Source organism: Octopus bimaculoides, chromosome 3 (genome assembly GCF_046866305.1).
Source record: "Octopus bimaculoides isolate indiv1 chromosome 3, ASM4686630v1, whole genome shotgun sequence".
NCBI classification, from domain to species: domain Eukaryota; kingdom Metazoa; phylum Mollusca; class Cephalopoda; order Octopoda; family Octopodidae; genus Octopus; species Octopus bimaculoides.
Window position 1 is genome coordinate 132,778,025 of NC_142930.1, and position 21,884 is coordinate 132,799,908.

General features: G+C 35.7%; 1 protein-coding gene across 4 annotated transcripts in view; it reads left to right on the forward strand.

Annotated features, from left to right (window-relative positions):
- The window catches only part of LOC106873908 (uncharacterized), a 344,369-nt gene that overhangs the window by 299,228 nt on the left and 23,257 nt on the right, over positions 1–21,884 (forward strand). For all 4 annotated transcript variants that reach the window (XM_089349658.1, XM_089349655.1, XM_089349657.1 and 1 more), the window contains 5 exons: positions 8,031–8,126; positions 11,912–11,968; positions 13,706–13,855; positions 17,768–17,878; positions 21,082–21,234. In XM_089349658.1, coding sequence (XP_089205784.1) covers positions 8,031–8,126; positions 11,912–11,968; positions 13,706–13,855; positions 17,768–17,878; positions 21,082–21,234 — 567 coding nt within the window. The remainder of the gene's footprint in view (positions 1–8,030; positions 8,127–11,911; positions 11,969–13,705; positions 13,856–17,767; positions 17,879–21,081; positions 21,235–21,884) is intronic.

Sequence of the window (21,884 nt, forward strand, 5' to 3'; positions counted from 1 at the left end):
ATTCTGATATAGTCTTCATGCTTTAAAGTGATCTAGATCAATTTAAATTGATTAAATTAAAATTTCTAGGACTGCATTACTCACTGTGTCCTTCTTTTTTAAGATAACAGAGAGAATCAGCTATTATTTTTAGCTGTTTCAGCAACCTCATGGTGGCTGCTCATCGATTAGCTGTGTCAGATAAAATCAAATTAGAAGCACATTTACTAATAAGGTCAGTCATTATAGACTTGGCAGAGCTCTGACCAGTTGATGAAGTGCCAGAGAATGCAAAGAAAAGAGATTGTTATGCTGCATGATGCTATAGAGTAGATTAATTAGTATTCAGATAATCTTGTGGAAAAAAAATCTTGTGATGGCAGAGTAAAGGTTGGGTTTTAGAGATGGGAAAATAGTGTATGTCACTTAGGGATATTGGTGAGTGAAGAGACTATCATTAATCGTTTAGCATTCAGATTAGTCTTTTAGCCAAATGTATTTATTTCTTCATATTGTTTTGAATTAATCTTGCATTATCTCATAGCTAAGATATTTTGATGATATAACTGTTTATTTCTATAATGGCATTGTAGGGTAAGCATGAAGAGCCAGATCTGGCCAGCTTGAATATAAAACAAGTAGAATATTTTGGGCCAGATATAGCAAGTTTAAATGTTAAAGGATTAAAACATGTCCTTGACAAGTTGTCAGTATTTCTTTTCTTCAGTTTTATTCTTCATTACCTCCATATTTCTCCCTTGTTCGCACAGACTGAATGAGTCTGTAATGCAAGAATATTTATTGTGGGTTTCATCTGGCACCATATCATGTGTGGGGATTCAACATTTCTGGTTCTGAATTTCCAACTTTTCCAACACATTTGATTCTACCACAACTACTTTTTGCTGTCAACTCACAATACTTCTTCACTGAAGACATTCATTTTTATTATGTAAAAAAACACAGGTGTTTTTTTTTTTTTTACATTGCGCCAGAACAGCAGCTTTTTAACCCATTACCTCCCATAATTCTATTAACTGGAATTTTTTTATGAAACTTTGATTTCTAGCATAAAACAGCCTTAGAAACACGCTGGAATGATCAAAATAACATTTTAAATAGAAATAAGCGAGATATTGGGTGAAAAATTAGCAAACCTCATTTGAATATCAGAGAAATATACCTAGTAGATATAGCAAAAAGGTTAGATATGTGTAAATATTGACAGATAATTACGAAATTTGTAATTTTTAAGTGATCTCATATGAGATCACTGGCAGGTAATGGATTAAATGGCACCACCATCATCATCATCTACTATTCCACCATACTGATGTTACTAGATCACATTTTGGGGGGAAGAATTGAGTCTATTGACTCAACCTCAGCGTATAGCTGGTACATAGTTTATCCCCTTCAGAGAGACATGTCAATGAGGGAGTCCCCATGACAGTGGTGAAGAAATTTTTTATGTTGGAAGGCTTTGTTGAAATTAACTGCCATCTCATATGGTTGCATTTCAAAAGATAATTTCATATTGTTAAACCTGGTACAGGCATGACTATGCAGTTAAGTTCACTTCCCAACTATGTGATTCCAGGTTCTGTCCCACTATGTGGCACCTTGGGCAAGTATCTTCTGTTATAATCCCTGGGTAACCAATGCTTTGTGGGTACAATAGATGGAAACTGAAAGAAGTTCATTGTGTGTGTGTGTATGCATGCATGTGTGTCTGTGTTTCCTTGTCTTGACTTTGTGCTGTAGTTGTAAAAGGGTGTAACTCCTCATACATGTAGCATCATTCATTTCCATCCATTTGCCTGTCACTTATTTTCCTATTCAAATGAATATGTGCCTATTATTAGCCTATAAATTATTCTGCATGCCTATTCGTAGCCTATGAATCCTGCCTATGTCAACATACATATACCTACTGGCAGCTACGGTACATTAAACTTTTTATTTTTGTTTTATGCCAATGTTAGCAGCCTGAAATACCAAGATTTCATATGTCTCGTTAATATGACACTTAACCACTGTTTTTTGTTGATCTCTACTTGTTTCGGTTAGCTCCTGATACTAAAAATAAAATTATTCAGTCTTCACACACTTCTAGCTATCTTTGGCTGTCTGAAACACCAGCACTTTACAATGACTGATTAACATAACTCAAATTTACCTTGTTTGTACAGGACTGCAACAGTTTTTGGTATTTTCTGCTGCTAAGAATAAATTTTGACACTAATCCTTGATTGGCTGTTATAGAATCAAGCAATCAATACATATTCTACCTTTTTTGTTTCCATTCTAAATAAGAAGGAATTTAATTCCTTAAATACTGTACTAGTTCATGACGTTATTTTCCTTTTTCCCTTCTTTTTTCTAAATTCTTGCCAGTTAACGATTTAATTGATAATTAAATCATTAATTGGAACAAGCTAATGATTTATTGACTCTGAAGTGAGTGAGTCTGGTTCAGTTTTTATATAATTTTGATCCACCATGTCTTCCAGTTTCACTTAATTACCTATTTTTTTTATTAATTCAGAAACTTTTAGAGAAAAAAACTTTCTCAGCAAAATGGAATAAATCATTTTACTGTGAAAGAAAAAATAGATGGGGTGGTAGAGAAAGAGTGGGAGAATTAGGAGAAAAGCCTAATATTTCTGGTAGGATTTCTCCTCTTCTTCATAGCAATTATAATTTATTTCATTTTTTGAAGTTTTAGTACTTCATATTTTGTGTGGTACAGTTGCCATGGATTCTTGTTTCACTTAGAAATTTTTACAACCTTCCCAAGACTCTCTATGGTTCTATGATGTAATGTGTTTGTTTTAAATTGATCTAAATTAAAACCTCCTATAAAAATTTCATGTTAAATTATATTCTAAACACCAGCTTAATAATGACAAAATTATTTTACTAGATTCTTCATTATTTTCAAAATGAATTGTAACAAAGGTTGTGTATTCCAACAGAAATATAGTAACAAATAGGTTAATACGATCATGGTGCTATTTTGTTACAGCCAAACATCCACAAATAGATGAACTGAACTGTACTGGGTTTAATTTTCTTATACTAAATGCTAACAACTGGTTTCTGTTTGAGACAAAGTAAACCAAAATGTTCTGAGGTGTTTGGATAAAATAAAGTGTTACAACTGACAGGTAAAAGATGTTAGATTCAAGTCATGACAGAGAAATGTTTATTTGACTCGTCTAGTCAAAAAATAAATGTGGACATGCACTAGTTAGGTAGGGTGGGGGCAGTCCACCCCTGGGTGGCACTTTTAAAGGGGCAGCACTTTTGAGTCTGTTATAGGCAATATGTTTTTTGCAGGGTCCAGGGGGGCAGCAAACAGAAGGGCTGCCCTGGGCAGCACACACTCTAGCTGTACTAGAGTGGACATGGCTGTGACGATAAACAATTTGCTTTGAAACTGCATGGTTTCATGTTCAATCCCATAGCGTCTCACCTTGGGCAAGTGGCTTATACTGTAATTTTGGATATTGACAAATTCCTTATAAATAGAATTTGGCAAACAGAAACTGTACCAAAACTCATCCTATATACAGACCTACATGCATTCATGCACACACACAGACATGTGTATGTGTGTGTGTATATATATATATATATATACATACATATGCAACAGGTTTCTTCTCTTACACATGCACATACATGTGTATGTATGCGTGTATATACATATATATGCAACAGGTTTCTTCTCTTACATGCACACACACACATTTATATACATATATATATATATATATATATGTGTGTGTGTGTGTGTGTGTGTGTGTGTGTGTGTGCATGTATATGAAGGAGCATGGCCTAGTGGTTAAGCTGTTGCACTCACGATAGCTAGATCATAGGTTCGATTCCGTTGTGTTCTTGAGTAAAGCACTTCATTTCATGTTGTTCCAATACTCCCTTTTGATCAAGGGGGTGGCATGTTGGCCTGCTCACCTAGTCAGCAGGGTGGCATCATTTGAAGTCTAAAACAAGGCAAATGCACAACATCGGATAGCCTGGTCAGTCATGTAATCACAGTCACATGATATATTGATTATATATATATATATATATATATATATATATATATATGTGTGTGTGTGTGTGTGTATATATAATGCAAACAGTGTGAATCAAAAGAACTGGAATAAATTTAAATATTACACAACCTCACTGTGGATAAACTAAAAATGTAAATACATTCTTTCTGTATTATTGATGCACAAAAAAAAACAGGGAGGGAGTCTCCTAATGGACTGTTTCACTATTTGTTACCTACTCCTCAGAATACATAGCCAGCTTCCTTCCCTAATCCATAACACAGACGGCTGCTGTAAAAAAATAGTCATGAATGAGGCTAACACATTATTGAATAGCCTAATTTGCATATTTGTACTTTTGATTACACATTGATTAAACAATGTGCATTTTATGCACAGCACCGTTTAAGCCTCACTGTGAGTAAACTAAAAATGTAAACAATCTGTCTCCCCCCTCCCCCCGCACTTCAGTCTCATGGAAAGAATGTGATCATCAGATCTTCTCCTTGAATTTGCATCTTTTTTTTTTTGTGGTTATCTTTATTTCTGTAGCTCACCTGCTGGAATGCAAATTATGCTGTTATTTAACATAAATCAACAGTTATGGAATGATTAATCTGTTTGTGTGTGTTGGCTTTGTCAAGCAGGTGTTATCTCCATTTGAAGATTACATATTTCAATAATAATAATAATAATGTGTTGTTTAATATGGAAAGTGGTGTTTCTGTGCCCTGTAATACCAGGTGTATGCTGGCTGAGAGATATGACAAATTAACAAAGAGTCGTATCTTTTGACTTCCTTAGTATTGTGACAGCATCCTATTGTTATCAGACTAAACCAAACAACAACAACATGTACCGCATAATTTCCATAGAAATATTTCACCTAACAACCATCACCATTTCTCACTACATAATTATTTACTGACCTTGTCTTCTGTTTTCTTTTCTCTTCTTTCTCCTTTACATCTTCATTTTGCAATATGAATGATGACAGAATATTTTAATAAGGAGAAAGTCACAAACAAGTATTTTCTCATAAAACTGGCATTGTCATGATTAAAATACTAATTATATGTAGCTGTGATGTAAAAGTCACTTGAATTATAAGACAACATTAGACAGCAGAAAGAGAAGATTTGTGTTCGCTTGCAACTAGTAGCTAAAATTTCACCGTATGTAATAATTAACTGAAATCATAATCTCATATTGAGTTGACAGCTCAAAGGCAATGCTTTACTAATTTCATATACAGCAGAGGGATCAAATTATATCTTGCTGAAAGGTCTAAAGTGATTATTGCTCCCATTGCTTAACAATAAACTAACAAACCAAAGTAGTAGTTTTATAGTCATTTTACCCACATTATGTAACAACCAAATATTCCTTGAAAAGTAGCTAGTTTATTTATTTATTTATTTTTTTTTTTTTAATGAGGACCAAAGGTTTTGAGCACTAAATCTTAGGGTAATATTTCCTGCAATAAAGCCAGGAGAAACACTACAAGCTACATTAAAGCCTATTGTGATTACCTGGGAATTTAACCTACGTTTGGACTTGAGCATCACAGCCAATACTATTTAAAACGCACATTCTGCAAATAGAAAAGGATTTATTGAAAATAACATAACAGAAACATAAAAACTTAGGTTCTTATTTAAACTTGACAAGTCTTCTGTCTAATTCCAGCATTACGTTTTGACGTGTTGCCAGTCTTTCTTTTATTGCAGTAACATTGCTTTCAGTTTGTGAAATATGAATAGCACCTCTTGTTTTGTCTTCAACTTCAAAACTTCCGTACTTATCAACTGATTCTAAATCATCTTTGGGATAAATTTGTTGAATTCCCATTCATCCTCATCAGAACTGTCTATCTAATTCCTGCAGTATTTCTGCAGATGTGAACATCCTACACTTTTGCTTTTCCTCTCAAGATGCACCTGGTTGTAGTGAGCTTTGCTTAAAATTATTCTAAAGAACACCTTATCTCTGAGCAGACGTTTGTAAACAAACCAATACTGCAATGATGAGAAATCTCTATTCTGATTGGCTGATTTATTTCCTGTTTAAGCTGGTTTTTTACCTGTTTCTCCCTATTCTCATAGTGTCAGTAACTCCAACAGTGTCAAATCCTGAAATTCTCTGTATTCCATATAACTCTGATAGTTATTTTCTGTTTATCTACTCTTTTAGCTTAACCCTTTTATATGGTGAAGTTCAGTATGATTTAAATGTGAAGATCAAAAGAAAAAGGAAAAATATTTTTTAAACCTGAAAAAACGAATTTTGTTCTAGTGTACCATGATCACATATTTAATCAATCAGCTCCCAAAGGGCCCTTAGACAAATAATGAGATGATCCACTGAAGGATTGTGTGAATTTTGGAAACTTATCACTACAACCCTTTGGTGAGCTATATGGCAGCCAACATATTAAAATACCAGAAATATATTTCAAAGCTTCATATAATGTTAAACTATAGTACAACTATGCAGGAGTCTCTCTGTGATAGTTTGACCTACTAGAAATAACAACCAAATCTCCTTGCAATCACACATTACCATCTTAGAAAAGGGAATTTATTGGATAATATAGTCTTAAGGGGCAGCATTGCTTAGGCAAATGACAAGACAGTCATGGTTGGAATGCTTTGATCATAGGTTTGCTTAGCCAGTACTGGCCTGGAGCTAAACAACAATAAGGTTGTGTAGCCTCACAAAAATGTTTCAGTTATATGGAGGACAAAACACAGCTCTGCTTTTTAATACAGTTCAAGTAAATTATGTGGTTTTACTAGTTTATCAGCAGCTGAGACAATATCTTTATCAGCAAGAGATAGTGTATACTCCACCAATGAAGGACATTTTTTCCTTTGAAACAGCAGATATCATATCAAGGCAAACTAACTGATGCATCATTTATCTTTTTAATTTGTTTTTTCTATTCTTTGTATTGACTTGCACTGATAGACACAGGCTGTCAATAGTCTCCTTAAATTCTTGTAAATATATTCTACATACAAATAACTAAAGGTGCAGGCATGATGGTGTGGATAAGATATTCACCTTCAAACCATAGAGTTAGGGGTTCAGCCCCACTGCACTGTGTCCTGTACTATTTCTGAGGGTCTACCAATACCTTGTGAGTGAAATTAGTTGACAGAAACTGGAAGAAGCCTGTCGTATGTGTGTTTGTGTGTAAGTGAGTTTGTATTTATCTTCACCTGACCCATGCGAGCATGAAAAAGTAAGCATTAAAATTATGATGCCAGAGTACTTCAAAATGCTTAGCATATTTCTTCTAGCTCTTTACATGCTAAACTCAAACCCCACCAAGGACAACTTTGTCTTTCATTCCTTTGGGGGTTGATAAAATCAAGTACTAGTCAAGTACTGGGGTCAATGTAATCAACGGAGCTCAACATCCAAACAGCTGACCTTATACCAAAATTTAAACAATTATTGTCATTATTAACTTAAGCTTCAGGCAATGAGCTGGCAGAATCGTTAGCATGCCAGATGAAATACTTAGTAGTATTTTGTCTATCTTTATGTTCTGAGTTCAAATTCTGCCGAGGTCAACTCTGCCTTTCATCTTTTCAGGGTCAATAAAATAAGTACCAGCTGAACACCAGGATCGATATAATCAACTTATCCCTTCTCCTGAACTTGCTGGCATTGTGCCAAAATTTGAAACCATTATTGACCCTTTCAACCCAGAATTCTTTCCTCAAGAATTTTTTCTGAAATTGGTAATAGCAGGGGCAGGGTGTATGCATGTGAGCCTTTTTGAGCTGTCATTATAGTGTCATACATTCCGATCATACGTCTGGTGCTACATACTTATCAGAAAAACTGGAGTGGTTCTATACTGCATCACATAGAATGGAAATTTTTAAGATTTGAGTTGTAAAATTTTTGACTGATACAAATATGTACCAGCTGGGCCAAAAGGGTTAACTTATGCTTTTTGCTTTTTCTTTTTAGGAGCTTCCAAAAGAAATCCGGAGTCAACAGGAAGTAATATGGGAGTTACTTAGCACAGAAATTACATACATAGAATCTCTTCAAGTGATAACAACTGTAAGTAACTATCATCAGAATTATTTCTCCAGATAATTGCTGAATGAAAATAATGAATATCATGGATTCACAGAATCATTATAAACAAAATGTCTTGCAAGACTTAGTTAAAGCATTTTTATATTCTGAATTCAAATGTTGTTGAGGTCAACTTTGTTTTTTATCCTTTGGAGTCAACTTTACCTTTTAACTTTCCAGAATGATCTTTGTTTTCCAGCTTTTAGTCTCAGCTTTGCCTTTCATTCTTGTGGGGCCAACTGTACTTTTCTTCCACAGTCAAGGGTGGCGAGCTGGCAAAGTTGTTAGCACTCAGGAAGGCAGCAAGCTGGCAGAATCGTTAGCACACCGGGCGAAATGCTTAGCAGTATTTCGTCTGCCGCTACGTTCTGAGTTCAAATTCCGCTGAGGGCGACTTAGCTTTCATCCTTTCGGGGTTGATTAAATAAGTACCAGTTATGCACTGGGGGTCGATGTAATCAACTTAATCCGTTTGTCTGTCCTTGTTTGTCCCCTCTATGTTTAGCCCCTTGTGGGCAATAAAGAAATAAGAAACGTTAGGAAAAAGGCTTAGTGACATTTCGCCTGTCACTATGTACTGAGTTCAAATTCCGCCAGAGTCGACTTTACCTTTCATTCTTTCAGGGTCTATGAAATAAGCACCAGTTACACACTGGGGTTGATGTAATCGACTAGCCCCCTTCCCCCAAATTTCAGGCCTTGTGCCTTCAGCAGAAAGGATTCTTCCACAGTCACATTTGCTTTTCATCCATCCTGGGATTCATTTGCCTTTCATCCTTTTAGGGTCAATTTTGCCCTTGATCTTTTCTGGATCAGTAAAAGCATCAGTCAAGTATCAGGGTCAATTCACTTGACTATACCCTACCTCCAAATTTGTGACCTTATGCCAAAGTTAAAATTATTTTCATCTGATGATGATAAGCTTTTTTTTATTATTTCTCTATCTTATGGTTTATCCGTATGTTACATTTTCTTGTATTGTTTCCCATAAGAAGTAAAGCTGTAACAGAAAAATTGTTCTTTAACCATTAAGGGCTGATCAAGGTGCAAACAGAGCAATATTGTGCTTTAGATATACACATATAAGATAACTTTCTGGTCTGAGCTACATCTTTATTGTGGAGCATAGTTGCTTTGTTACCATGTTAAAATAGTCATTTTTTTAAAACACAAAATAAAGTTTGAATATGGGTCATTAAGTTAGTCTTCCTCAAATGCTTTAAGCTTCATTTACATCTAATTCCTTCCAGGAATTATTAATTTCACTGTGTAAAACAGGGTTTTGGAAATGGTGCGATGCAAGGGGTACTTTCTACATGGTACCAGTATAGGTGCTTTTTTAGATAGATATATAATTCTTTTCTACTCTAGGCACAAAGCCCGAAATTTTTGGGAAGGGGGCCAGTCAATTAGATCAACCCCAGTACACAACTGGTACTGAATTTATTGACCCCAAAAAGATGAAAGGCAAAGTCGACCTCGGTGGAATTTGAACTCAGAATGTAAAGATAGACAAAATACCACTAAACATTTCGCCAGACATGCTAACAGTTCTGCCAGCTCGCCGTCTTAAGATATATATATAATTAGAATGAATGTGGAGATTTGTACAGCTGCATATTTTTGAATTCTACAGTACCTGCCTAGACACTTTATCCCTATTTATTCATTATATATACTGTTGTAATAATGAAGTCAAACCAATTAATGATATTTTCAAATCATTTAATATGTACACTTTCAGGTTTGCATAAGATATAATTGGAAATGCATCCGTTACATAACCCTTCCTCTAGTTGGTCTTAACTTTACTTATGTGGATACTCTAACAATTTGCAGTAGTTTGTTATATTTAATTCGAGTCAAAAATTCTGGTATTGTTCATCACCTCTTGGCATTACACAAAAAAAAACATATTTAAGAAAAAAAGATGAAATATAAAATGTGGAAAATTAGTGTTCTTTTTATTCCACGAGCATGCACACACACATACATACACACGTGTATGCAATAAGAAACATTAATTTTTCACATTCTAAATTATCACCATTTTTGCTTAAATTTCTACAGCTGTGACTGAAATATTAGCTTACTCTAACAGCAGAAATTGTATTGATTTTTCTTTTTTTTTTTTCTGTGTAAAAGAAAAAAGAAAAAACATCTCTCAAATTGGTCAGGTTATTGGAAAAAATTTAGAAGTTCAGTGATTATTCTACTCAATAAACAATACATGAATACTCAAATAATATTCAGATAAATTATAACTGTGTTTTAACTTTGAGCTTTCTTTCCTTTTTTTCTTGTTACTTGTTACAACTCTTGATTTAGTCAGAGAAAGGCAAGCAATACCTGTCATCATTATTTAACATCCATTTTCCATGCTGGCATGGGTTGCACTGTTTGACCAACTTTGGCAAGGCTGCACCAGGTTCCATTGTCTGTTTTGACATGGTTTCTACAACTGGATACCCTTCTTGATACCAACCACTTTACAGAGTGTACTGGGTGTTCTTTCTTTATGTTGCATCAGCACTTTTTAAGAGGAACCATAGTTTTTCAAGCATTGGGCCTCATGGAGGCAAAATGGCCAAGCTCTTTCCGAGTGCTGGGCCTCATGGAGGCAATGACCAAGACTTCTGGCATTATGTCGTGCTTGAGAAGAAGACCCATCAAGCCGAGCAAAATTGCAGTCGTGGCAGATACCGGTGTCACACAAATGGCACCCATGCCAGTGACGCATAAATGCACCCATTACATTCTCAGAGTGGCTGGCATAGGAAGGGCATCCAGCAGTAGAAAACCATGCCAAATCAGACTGGAGCCTGGCACAGCTTTCTAGCGTGCCAGCCCAGTCAAACTGTCCAACCCAAGACAGCATGGACAATGGACATTAAATGATGATGAATTCTGTTGTGACAGACAGGTCTTCGTGAGTACAGTGATGCTCCATATATCTCACACCTTTGTCATCTCCTCCATAAGCTATTGTAATTTTTTTTAAATTTTTTTATTAGGACTGGGATCAAGAACTTCTTTTTATAATGGCCAACCTTTGGTTCATTTCTTTTTTCCTCAAATGTAGCCATGGCCCATACTACAGCCATATGTAGGACAAGTTTACAAAATTTGAAACACTCTTGATATTATTAATTAAACATAGGAATTAGCTTGTCTCCCTCCTTTTCAATCTTTGTGGAACACACATACTGGCCATGAGAAACACAGATCTGGTGGCAATAGCAAAAGAAATTATACAGTGGATAAGATTGAAAGACTGAGAGTAGAAACTCTCTTCTTCAACCGAGTCCTTATCATCTTCTTCATGCTCCTCATTGAGAGGAAGATGAGAGTAGATACTGCTCTCCTGTAAATAAATACCAGTTAACTATTGAGGTTGATATAACAAACTACACCCTTGCTCCAAACATGTGAGCTGTGGCGGACTGGCTAGGTTACCAGCTTACCCAATGGCAAGTGGGCCTCTGCACCATTAGAATCCATATATGGGGCCCATGTTAGTATCTAAGGGGCCCATCCCTCAAGTTTGAGAATTGTTTACTCACTCCTGGAAGAATGCCTGGCTGTGTTTGTAGACGGTTGAAAAGAATACTTTTAACAAAAAAAAAAAATTAAATGATAGCATTGTAGTTGCAGGTGGGTCCCCTTAGTCTCCAGGCAGCCATATTTTTAGACCCAGTCCACCACTGCATGAGAGCCCTATTCTCTTTTGTCTATTTGGTTATCCATTTTCTGTTTTCAAATTTCAGCGATTTAGAAGTTGCCTTCAAGCTGTACAAAAGGAACTGCCTGGTGTCATGAAAGAGGTAAATAAGTTTCATCACTCTCTCTCTCTACATGTATGTGTGTGTATGTTTATTTGTTTATCTTTTTGTTTGGCAATTATTTTCTTCTTAAATATAATATGGAAAAAATTATAGTCAACACTAAATTGTTTGCTTATTACTTTCTGAAGTATTTGTTAACATAATTAATGTAGTAAGGCAAAATATTTTAATTAATTAAAATCACACCCATTGAAACGAGAGAAATCAGTCATTTTAATGTTTGATTCTGGTCAAGAGAAACTAGTGGAGACAACCATGGAATTTAAATTAATCAAAAATAGCATGCGTGGGTGACTAGTCTGATTTTTGGTTGTACAGTGATGACATTAGTCCTGTTTCAGCCTTGTGGTATTTCTTCTGGCTCTCTACATGCCAAGTTCAAATCCTGCTGATGTCATCTTTGCAGTTCATCTTTTTTGGGACTAGTAAAATAGTATCAGCTAAATATTAGGTATCATCTAATCCCTCACCTCAAAGCTATTGGCCTTATATCTAAATTAGAAACAGGCGCAGGAGTAGCTGTGTGGTAAGCAGCCTGCTTACCAATTACATGGTCCTGGGTTCAGACCCACTGCATGGCACCTTGGGCAAGTGTCTTCTACTATAGCCTCGGGCTGACCATAGCCTTGTGAGTGGATTTGGTACATGGAAACTGAAAGAATCCCGTCATATATATATATTTATATATATATATATATATATATATATATATATATATATAAATGAAACATTCAAACACTGAGATTTGAAGTTAAATGTCACTGCTGTTCATATACACATATATGTATATGTGTGTATGTATATGTTTGTGTGTTTGTATTTGTCCCCCTACCATCGCTTGACAACTGATGTTGGTGTGTTTACATCCCTGTAACTTAGCGGTTCTGCAAAAGACATCAATAGAATAATTACTAGGCTTACAAAGAATAAGTCCTGGGGTTGATTCGTTCGACTAAAGGCAGTGCTCCAGCATGGCCACAATCAAAGGACTGAAACAAATAAAAGAATTTAAGATAAGTTGATTAAAGGTGAAGGACTGGCAGAATCGTAAGAACATCAAGAAAAAATGTCTTGCAGTATTTGCCTTTCACCATTCCAGGGGTCTGTAAAATAAAGTACTAATCAAGTACTGGGGTCAATGATATTAATTTACCCCCTTCTCCAAAATTTCAGGTCTTGTGCCTCTCATCATTATCTAACATCAGTCTTCCATGCTAGCATGGGTCAGATGATTTGACAGGAGCTGGTAGAGCCAGAGGACTTTGCCAAGTTCCACTGTCTGTTTTGGCATGATTTTTACACATATCCGTCCTTATCTTGTTTGTTGTTACCACAATGTTTCAGCTGATTTACTCTCCAGCCTTCATCAGGTGTCCTGGTAGAATTTTGAACCCAACTCTGGGTTCTTATTCCTAAGGTATTTTTTTTGCTGATGTTGTTATTATTATTATTTATTCAAGGCACTGCCTGGAATTGAACTCGCAATCTTGGGGTTACTAGCCTGCGCTCTTAACCATTACGCTCTATGCCCATGGGCAATTATAGAGTAAATACAGTGTTTTTACATTACATGAACCAAAGCAAACTGAATTCTTGTTGTTCTTTTTTTTCAACACAAACTATGTATATTCTTTCTTCTTCACCAAACTCTGTGCATTCCCATCTCTGTCATTGTATTTTATATTCTGACCAAATTTCATATTTCTTCCTTTTCAGATTGAAATAGAAAAGTTGTTTAGTAATATTGTTGAAGTGTTTGCAGCCAACAGTAAATTTTGGAAGGAGTACCTCTGTGAATCTTTGAAAGTCTCTCGACAAACACATGAACCAATTAATCCCAGTTTACTAAAGGATGGCTTTACAAAGGTAATTACTGGTTTAGGGGTTGATTTGTTTTGGGAGAAGTGAGGATCCATTTTAATAAACAAATCATTTTCATTTTTTTTTTTGTTACTTTTATTGGTTTTTCTTCAATTAAATTTGTCACATGACCAGCATTTCTAATCATTTGTCATGGATACAACAAGTAAATATAGACTGTTTCATCAAGTACTAGGCTTACAAAGAATAAGTCCTGGGGTCAATTTGCTCGACTAAAGGCGGTGCCCCAGCATGGTCGCAGTCAAATGACTGAAACGAGTAAAAGAGTAAATAGTGGTCATGTGATCTTTGTTTAGGATATTCTTTCTCTTTGTCACAGTACATATGTTCAACTGTATTGTTATTTTAAGTATGGTAGCTTTCTAGTTTTAAGCATTTTTACTTGTTATTTCTTGATCATATTTTACCTAGGAATGTGTATCTATTTTCTCTGGCACCACTGTCTTTTAGAGCCCTCATGAAGGCAGTTTTACTAGAAATCTATTAACCCACACACAAACCGCTGGCATGCAGGCTGTTAGTTGAATGACTAGGTACTATCCTCAGCTCTGTTGTACTACATACACCATACTGCCACTTAAATGAGGACTACACTGCATATTCTGACATACAAGGTTTAATTGTATGGGTTGTTATCATGCCATCATCATCATCGTTTAACGCCCACCCTCCATGCTGGCATGGGTCACCATCATTAATCATCCTTAACATCATCATCATTGTCATGTTTGTAACACTTCTATGTGAATGTCTGCTGTACCACAAGCAGGTGTACCGCTGTGTTCCTGAAGTACACACAGCATTGTCATGTGGCCTGTTGAATTATATTTCTATGTTACATTTATTTTGCATTGCTGTGGGAATTCTTTTGTTGTTTCTGGCATTATTTTAGTGTTTTATTCGTTTTTTGTGTTGAATGTAATATGGAAGTCAGGTGTTAAAAGGTGAAAGGTTTATCTGCATGGGTTGGTGATTGTATTTTCATGTGTGTTGCGTGCATTTATTTATGATTTTGGGTGGTAGCAATTATTGTGTGGGTATGCAAATTGTGTGAATTATCGGTGATGCATGGGATGTATTATAGTGTTGGGTGTCAATTATGTAAGAGTATAGCTATTATCATTATTATCTCTTACATCCAACTTCCATGTGTAAAATGTGGGTGATTATTTTGTACAGCATGTGAGTTGTGCTACAAGTATACTGTATAAATTGTGTTATTGAAATGAAACTTTCACAGGAAGTGGGCTACATCTATCAGGGCTTTTATTATCATAGACATTGCATAGTATACAATATCGTGAGGTTGTTGATTGAAGATATTGTGTCTACTGGAGGTTTGTACTATTTGTCAAGTCACAACAAGGACCTCAGACAGACAATAATTTACACAATATGTGTGCAGATCCAAGTAATGCCAACTTCTGCAATACACTTAGATTGTAGGGTATCTCTAAGGTTTTAAGATGTTTTTTCAGATTGGGTGGTATTGAACCCAATGCTCTGATGACAATAGAGATAACCTTTATGTTCGACTCTTATAGCTGCCACATCCTAGCAATCTCGGTTCTCAGGTCTCCATATTTATCAACTTTTTCTCTTTCTTTCATGATATATTGATCTCCTGGCATTGCTACTTCGATTATTAAGCACTTATTATTATTATTATTATTATTCAGTAGTTTCATTTTTATAACGGGCTTTCACTTCACTACCAAGCGCAGCTCTGTGTGCCTTGGGTATATGCTGTGGTTTGCTGTGATGCTCTTATGGTTACTGTATTGAAAGTGTTTTGCGTAGGATGTGTGCAGTGCCCAGTAGTGCAATTTTCTGCATGTTATATATATTTGTAAGTCCTGGTGTTTTTGTTATGTATTTGTCTAAATATTTTTTTCATTATTATTATTATTATGATTATTATTATTATTATTATTGTGTGCATTTCTGTAGACCTTAGTATAGTTATCATCATCATCATCTTTTAATATCCGTTTTCCATGCTGGCATGGGTCGGGTGATTTTACAGGCGCTGGCAAGTCAGAGGACTGTGTCAAGCTCTACTGTCTGCTTTGGCATGGTTTCTATGGCTGGATGCCCTTCCTAACACCAATCACTTCACAGAATGTACTGGGTGCATTTTTTTACATGGCGCCAGCACCAGCAAGGTCACCAAGTAACTTGCAACATAAAGACTCTTCAACTGAGATGGGGAGTAAATAGTATTGAGAGAAATGGTTTTGTGCCAGATGATGAGAGGTTAAATTTATGATAGAGAGATGGAAACAAATATCTTGCTGTAGCGGAGACACATGGCTACCGCAACCAAATTATTATTGGTGCTGTTTTTACTGTTATCTTCCACACCCTGTTTCTTTCCATTTCAAGATCTTTATACCTTGGTAGTTTCTTAATTTCCTTCCAGACAAAATTTTTGTCAGAAGGGATTCAGATATCTCAGTGGTTCTCATTCTGTCTTTGATGATTTATCAGGATGATTCACTTTGATCTCATTGGATGCGCACGTTCCAGATTATTGTTACCAATTCATTACATGTACCATGTTAAAGCAGGTCGCTACCATTTCAAGGACCAACTTGCCAACATCAGTATCGCTGTAGATATATTCTGACTTTGAAAGGTCTGGTTAACCATGAATGATATCTTCAATTGTGTTCATTACATATTCTTCACTTTGATGTATATTAGGGGCAATTTCGAGTGATAAAATTGCTAGAGCAACTGAAAAATTGCTTTGCTGTGTTTAATTCTTTTTACATTTCTGGGTTGAAATCTTATCAAGTTTAACTTCTTTTTCATTCTTTTGATCTCAATGAAATAAGTAGCAGTCAAGTACTGAAGGCAATCTAATTGGCTATATATTCTCCCCACTCACGAAATGTGTTAGAAATGAATTATCATCATCATCATCCTTCAAGTAGTAATTAAGCTAACCAGTAAATCTTGTTTAAGATTTTTATTTTGCACATTATCATTTTCTTCAAATATTTCTATTGCGCTTCAGTAAAGTATTGAAGTCTTGTTTTGAAATAATATATAACTGGTTACCTCATCACACCTTTTTTTAACATATTTACTGTGGGTTTTATACTCTGTGTGTCTTGGTTTTTAGAATAAGTATACCATGTCCCTTTATGCCAGAGAAAGTAACAAAAAGGGTTGCCATTAAGAAGTTTGTCCGATCATAAAACACTGCATCAAAAAGTTTCACTCAACCCATGCCAGCATGGAAAAGCAAACATAAGAACGATGGTGCATGTGGTTGTTTGTTTGTATTCATTAGATATCATTTGCTCTGAGCAAGCTGAATATCAAGGATCTGCATTTGGGTTTTTTCCTCTGCACTTTTTAACACATTCATCATACAATAGTTTAAGTCCAGTTCTTGATGTAATCAAACTAGGTCTTGCTCTCTAGTATTAACCATTTATCTTCCCTTCTAGTACAAGGACAACACCAGCTTTCTAGACACTTATAATCCACACTAATTTACACTTATATTCAGATACCTCTATTTCAATTAATTATTTAAGTTTCATATTTGCTTTATTTAGAGTGTGTTGATCAAGGTGCTTACCCTTAGTTTAGAAAAATCAGTAATCCAAAAAGACTTTATGATCTAAGATTCCAAAAACTCAAAAAATCAATGTTGTAGCTGTAATAGTTTGTATGTACCTTGTGCTCTTAATATATGACCAAAGTACTTTTGCTTTCATTCTTTTAAATAGTTGAAATAATGATCTTTTTGTGTTTGCTGGTTGCAGCACTTTTCATTAGTTGCATGCTTTTGTCCATGATCCTCAAAAGAGTTAAAAAAAATTTTCAGTCATATACATACTTCTAATGTATTTTATTATTTGTTCTTTCATTTTCCTTCAGTTCCCAGAATTAATGAAACCTTACCAAAGGTTCTGCGCTGATCAAATACATTGCCAGAACTATATTAAGGCCCAATGTAATAGCAATGAATATTTCAAGAATTTTGTAGTGGTAAGTTTTTCTATTTTCCTATTTTTAATTTCAACCCAGAAACAATGATGAGTTTCCCCTCTATATCTTTTAGCATGAGTTTTTTTTTTTTTGTTTGCTTGTTTTTTTGCTACTAGTTTCAGTCTGAGAGCTTGCCCATGCTGGGGCACTGCCATTAGCCTTGCTACACATTCACAACTTGAAACCTCCTGATATGTGACATTTGCTGAATGAGGGAGTTTGATGTTGTTCGCTTCAGCCACTGACTGTCACCATTGAAACCTTTGGAGAAGAACTGAGATAGTGTGATGGTGGCAGCAGTGACAGTGGCATTGGACATATATGAGTGAAGGTCATTCACCTCATGTCATCTCTGTCTGCAGCAGAATGGGCTCTAACATAACATCCTTTGTTAGTTTTATCAGCCATACTTTTCCATGCTGGCTTAGGGCATGTTGAAAGAGGGTATTTATTTTAGGGTTTCCCTTCTAGATTGATCGCTTTTACCATAGCTAAGGACCTCAATCTACCCTTACAAAAGTTTATTTAACCGATAGATAGGACCCTGACAAGTACTGCTGACATGGGAATAATGGTAATAAAGGGTGACTCCACACTCTCTAGAACTCCCAAACTGGAGCCTCACCACCAGATGCAGTTTAATGCCACACCCAGTATAAATGGGTGGAGGTACTTTGCTTTAACCCTTTAGCATTCAAATTACTCTGTCAAACATAATGCTTATTCATTACCTCCACCTTAACAAAGGCAGGGGTATTGTTTTCAGTCATGTTCGTTTGTTTGTCCATGGACAAGATATCTCAAGAACCACTGGATGGATTTGGATGAAACTTTCAGGGATGTTTGGCCTCATAACTGGCACAAACTCATTAGATTTTGAGATCGATCCAGTACCAGACAAGGATTCTGGATTATTTTTCCTTTTTTTTTTTTTACTTAATCTTTTAGAGAGGTTTGTTTCATTTTTACTATTCTCATTTGTGAGAGCAGTCAAGTTTATTTCAGATATTCTCATTTTAAAAATCATCTCCAACTAATCATCGTGTTGCCTTGGTGGAGGTTTGAACTCTCTGAGTGCCCTTGTTCACATTTTTTTTAATCAACGATACATTATCTCATGTGGAGGGGCAATGGCCCAGTGGTTAGGGCAGCGGACTCGCGGTCATAGGATCGCGGTTTCGATTCCCAGACTGGGCGTTGTAAGTGTTTATTGAGCGAAAACACCTAAAGCTCCACGAGGCTCCGGCAGGGGATGGTGGTGAACCCTGCTGTACTCTTCCACCACAACTTTCTCTCACTCTTACTTCCTGTTTCTATTGTGCCTGTAATTCAAAGGGTCAGCCTTGTCACACTGTGTCATGCTGAATATCCCTGAGAACTACGTTAAGGGTACACGTGTCTGTGGAGTGCTCAGCCACTTGCACGTTTATTTCACGAGCAGGCTGTTTCGTTGATCGGATCAACTGGAACCCTCAACATCGTAAGTGACGGAGTGCCAACAACAACAACACATTATCTCATAGCTTCAAGATTTCATTGTGATTGTTTACTATTAGAATGACATAGTAGGGTAGGTGTGAGAGGCTGGATCTGGTTGGTTTGAACGTAAAACTGGTAGAATATTTGAGTCAGATATGGCCGGTCTTAATGCTAAAGAGTTAATCTTTTGGCACTTTGCAAGAATTAAACATGAGTCAAAAAGACATAGACTGGTATTACAAGATTTTTCTTATGATATTGCTGGGCTGTTCTAAAATATCTTATCATTTAATAGACATCTAATTGCACTTCTTTTCTTTTTTCTAACTAGGATATTTTCCCATTTTAGTGATTTTGCTTTATAGTTTTTGAAGGAGAGGGTGAGGTTGATTTTTGAGTGTTTTTTACTGTTGTTTACATTGAAATCTCTGTGTAATTACAGAAGCTAGAAATATGTTTGTAGAATTCCCGTAATAGGTACCGATGCTAAGCTAAATATTCAGAGTTTCAGTTATTATCTGGAGCCAAAACTTACATAATAATGCTTCAAGACATTCCACGATTATCTTTGTGTTCTACCATTAACCGAAAACTAAGAGGTTGGTTAGTTATGCATCAAAAGCTCTAAGAGAGAGAAAGAGAGGCAGACAGACAAACAGAAATTGACAGGGAGAGAAAAAAAAAGTAAAATTATATATGTATGTGTGTGTGCAGATATATAAATGCATATGTGCATGTATTCATGCATATACAGACATACACACAAACACATAAATGTGTATATGAACATAAATATGTATGTATAGTTCTATAAATGCAGGTATGTGTAGACACATGTAAATATAAATGCATGTATATTGTTTGTGTGAATGTATGTATGTATGTATGTCATTATTCAGTTTTATTTCAAGATTTCTTGCCAAGAGAGAAAGAACTGGTTTCTAACCTTGATCCAAGGCTCCTTCATTGGAATTTCAACATCAACAACAGTGTATTTTTGTATGTATGTATATGAGTAGATCTGTATGTATTGTGTATGTCTTCTCATGCATGTCTAGACATGCTCATATATACTTAAATGATAAACTTCTGGAAAGCTTTACAGACTTTTACAGTTCCAGTGATAGATTGGATCTGTAGTCTTTGAATCAACTTTCTCGTTTCTGGTTTTGAGAAACCTAATTTCTCAAGATTGGTATTTAGGCAGTATATTACATATCCCAGTGTCCCAATAATTACAGGTATAAACTTGAACTTGTAATCTGAATAGAATAACTGTAGATTCCTCAATAGTTCAGCATAGGTATTTTCTTTTTCACTGATTTTTAGCCTTATCCTAACAGTATGTATGTATGCATGTGTGTGTGTGGGCAGGTAGGCAGGTAGGCAGGCAGGTAGGTAGGTAGGTAGTATGGGAAAAAAGTGTTGTGGCATACATAATCCTGGGAAGAACTGGTAAGGTGAGATCTTAGGATATTTTCTCCATAAAGGATTAAAGCAAAGTCATCGGATTTGAAACAGCTTCAATATAATTAGAGGATGAATAGATAATGAAATATATAACAAGAGAAATGAAAGAAACACTTTTGAGAGGAATGTTATAGACCAATCAATAGATGACCATGCTTTTGAAAAGGCAATAGAGTTACTTTCTCTTTCTCTCTCTGTCTCTCTGTCTCTCTCTCTCTCTCTCTCTCTCTAAAAGATATATTTGTCCATTGCAGTGGGCTGAAAGCAACACCAACTTGTGCAAACGGCTACGATTGATTGACATTATAATTACACCAATGCAACGCCTGACACGATATTCACTGTTGCTGCGTCGTATCAAAGAGACGTCAGTAGAAGAAAAACAAAAAGAGGATCTTGAAAAAATGGTAACTTTTAATTTTATCCTCCACATTTTCAATAAACATATTTCTAATTGCTCTTTGAATCATTTTCTTACAAACATCCCTTTTTACATGTATCTACCATTTTTACACATTTGCCATATGATAATTTTGTCCAGACCTTGATGGAATCAAACTAGGTCTTTCACTTCAGTGTTTACCATTTATTTTCCCTTCTATTACAAATACAACATCGACTTTCCAGACACTAATGGTCCAGAACCTCTCATAATCCACACTAATTTACACTCACTTGTATCTTCTACAAATTTCTTTATAAATCTCACAGAGAGACATAAGCAGCAGTGTTACGATTAAGCAGTTGTTTACTGTCAACTTAATGTGACAGACCCATTAAGGGAATCATACTGCTGCTATTTAGCCCTAGGAAGCTCGACCGATTCCTGTTGGCCTTGACACATTTCCTGTGTCCTTATATTTGTGAAGGGGAGACAAGCCTCCCCACCCAGCCTAGTCTGCATTCAGGGACATGTTTCTGAGTCATTGCTCGTCATCAGCCTGAAGTAGCCGACCAGCTGGCTGGCTGAAAAAGCATGTCTAGCCTTCACAAATATATATATTTTCAGTGAAAACACATTCACTGGTTACAAAATTAGAAATGATCTAATTATAAA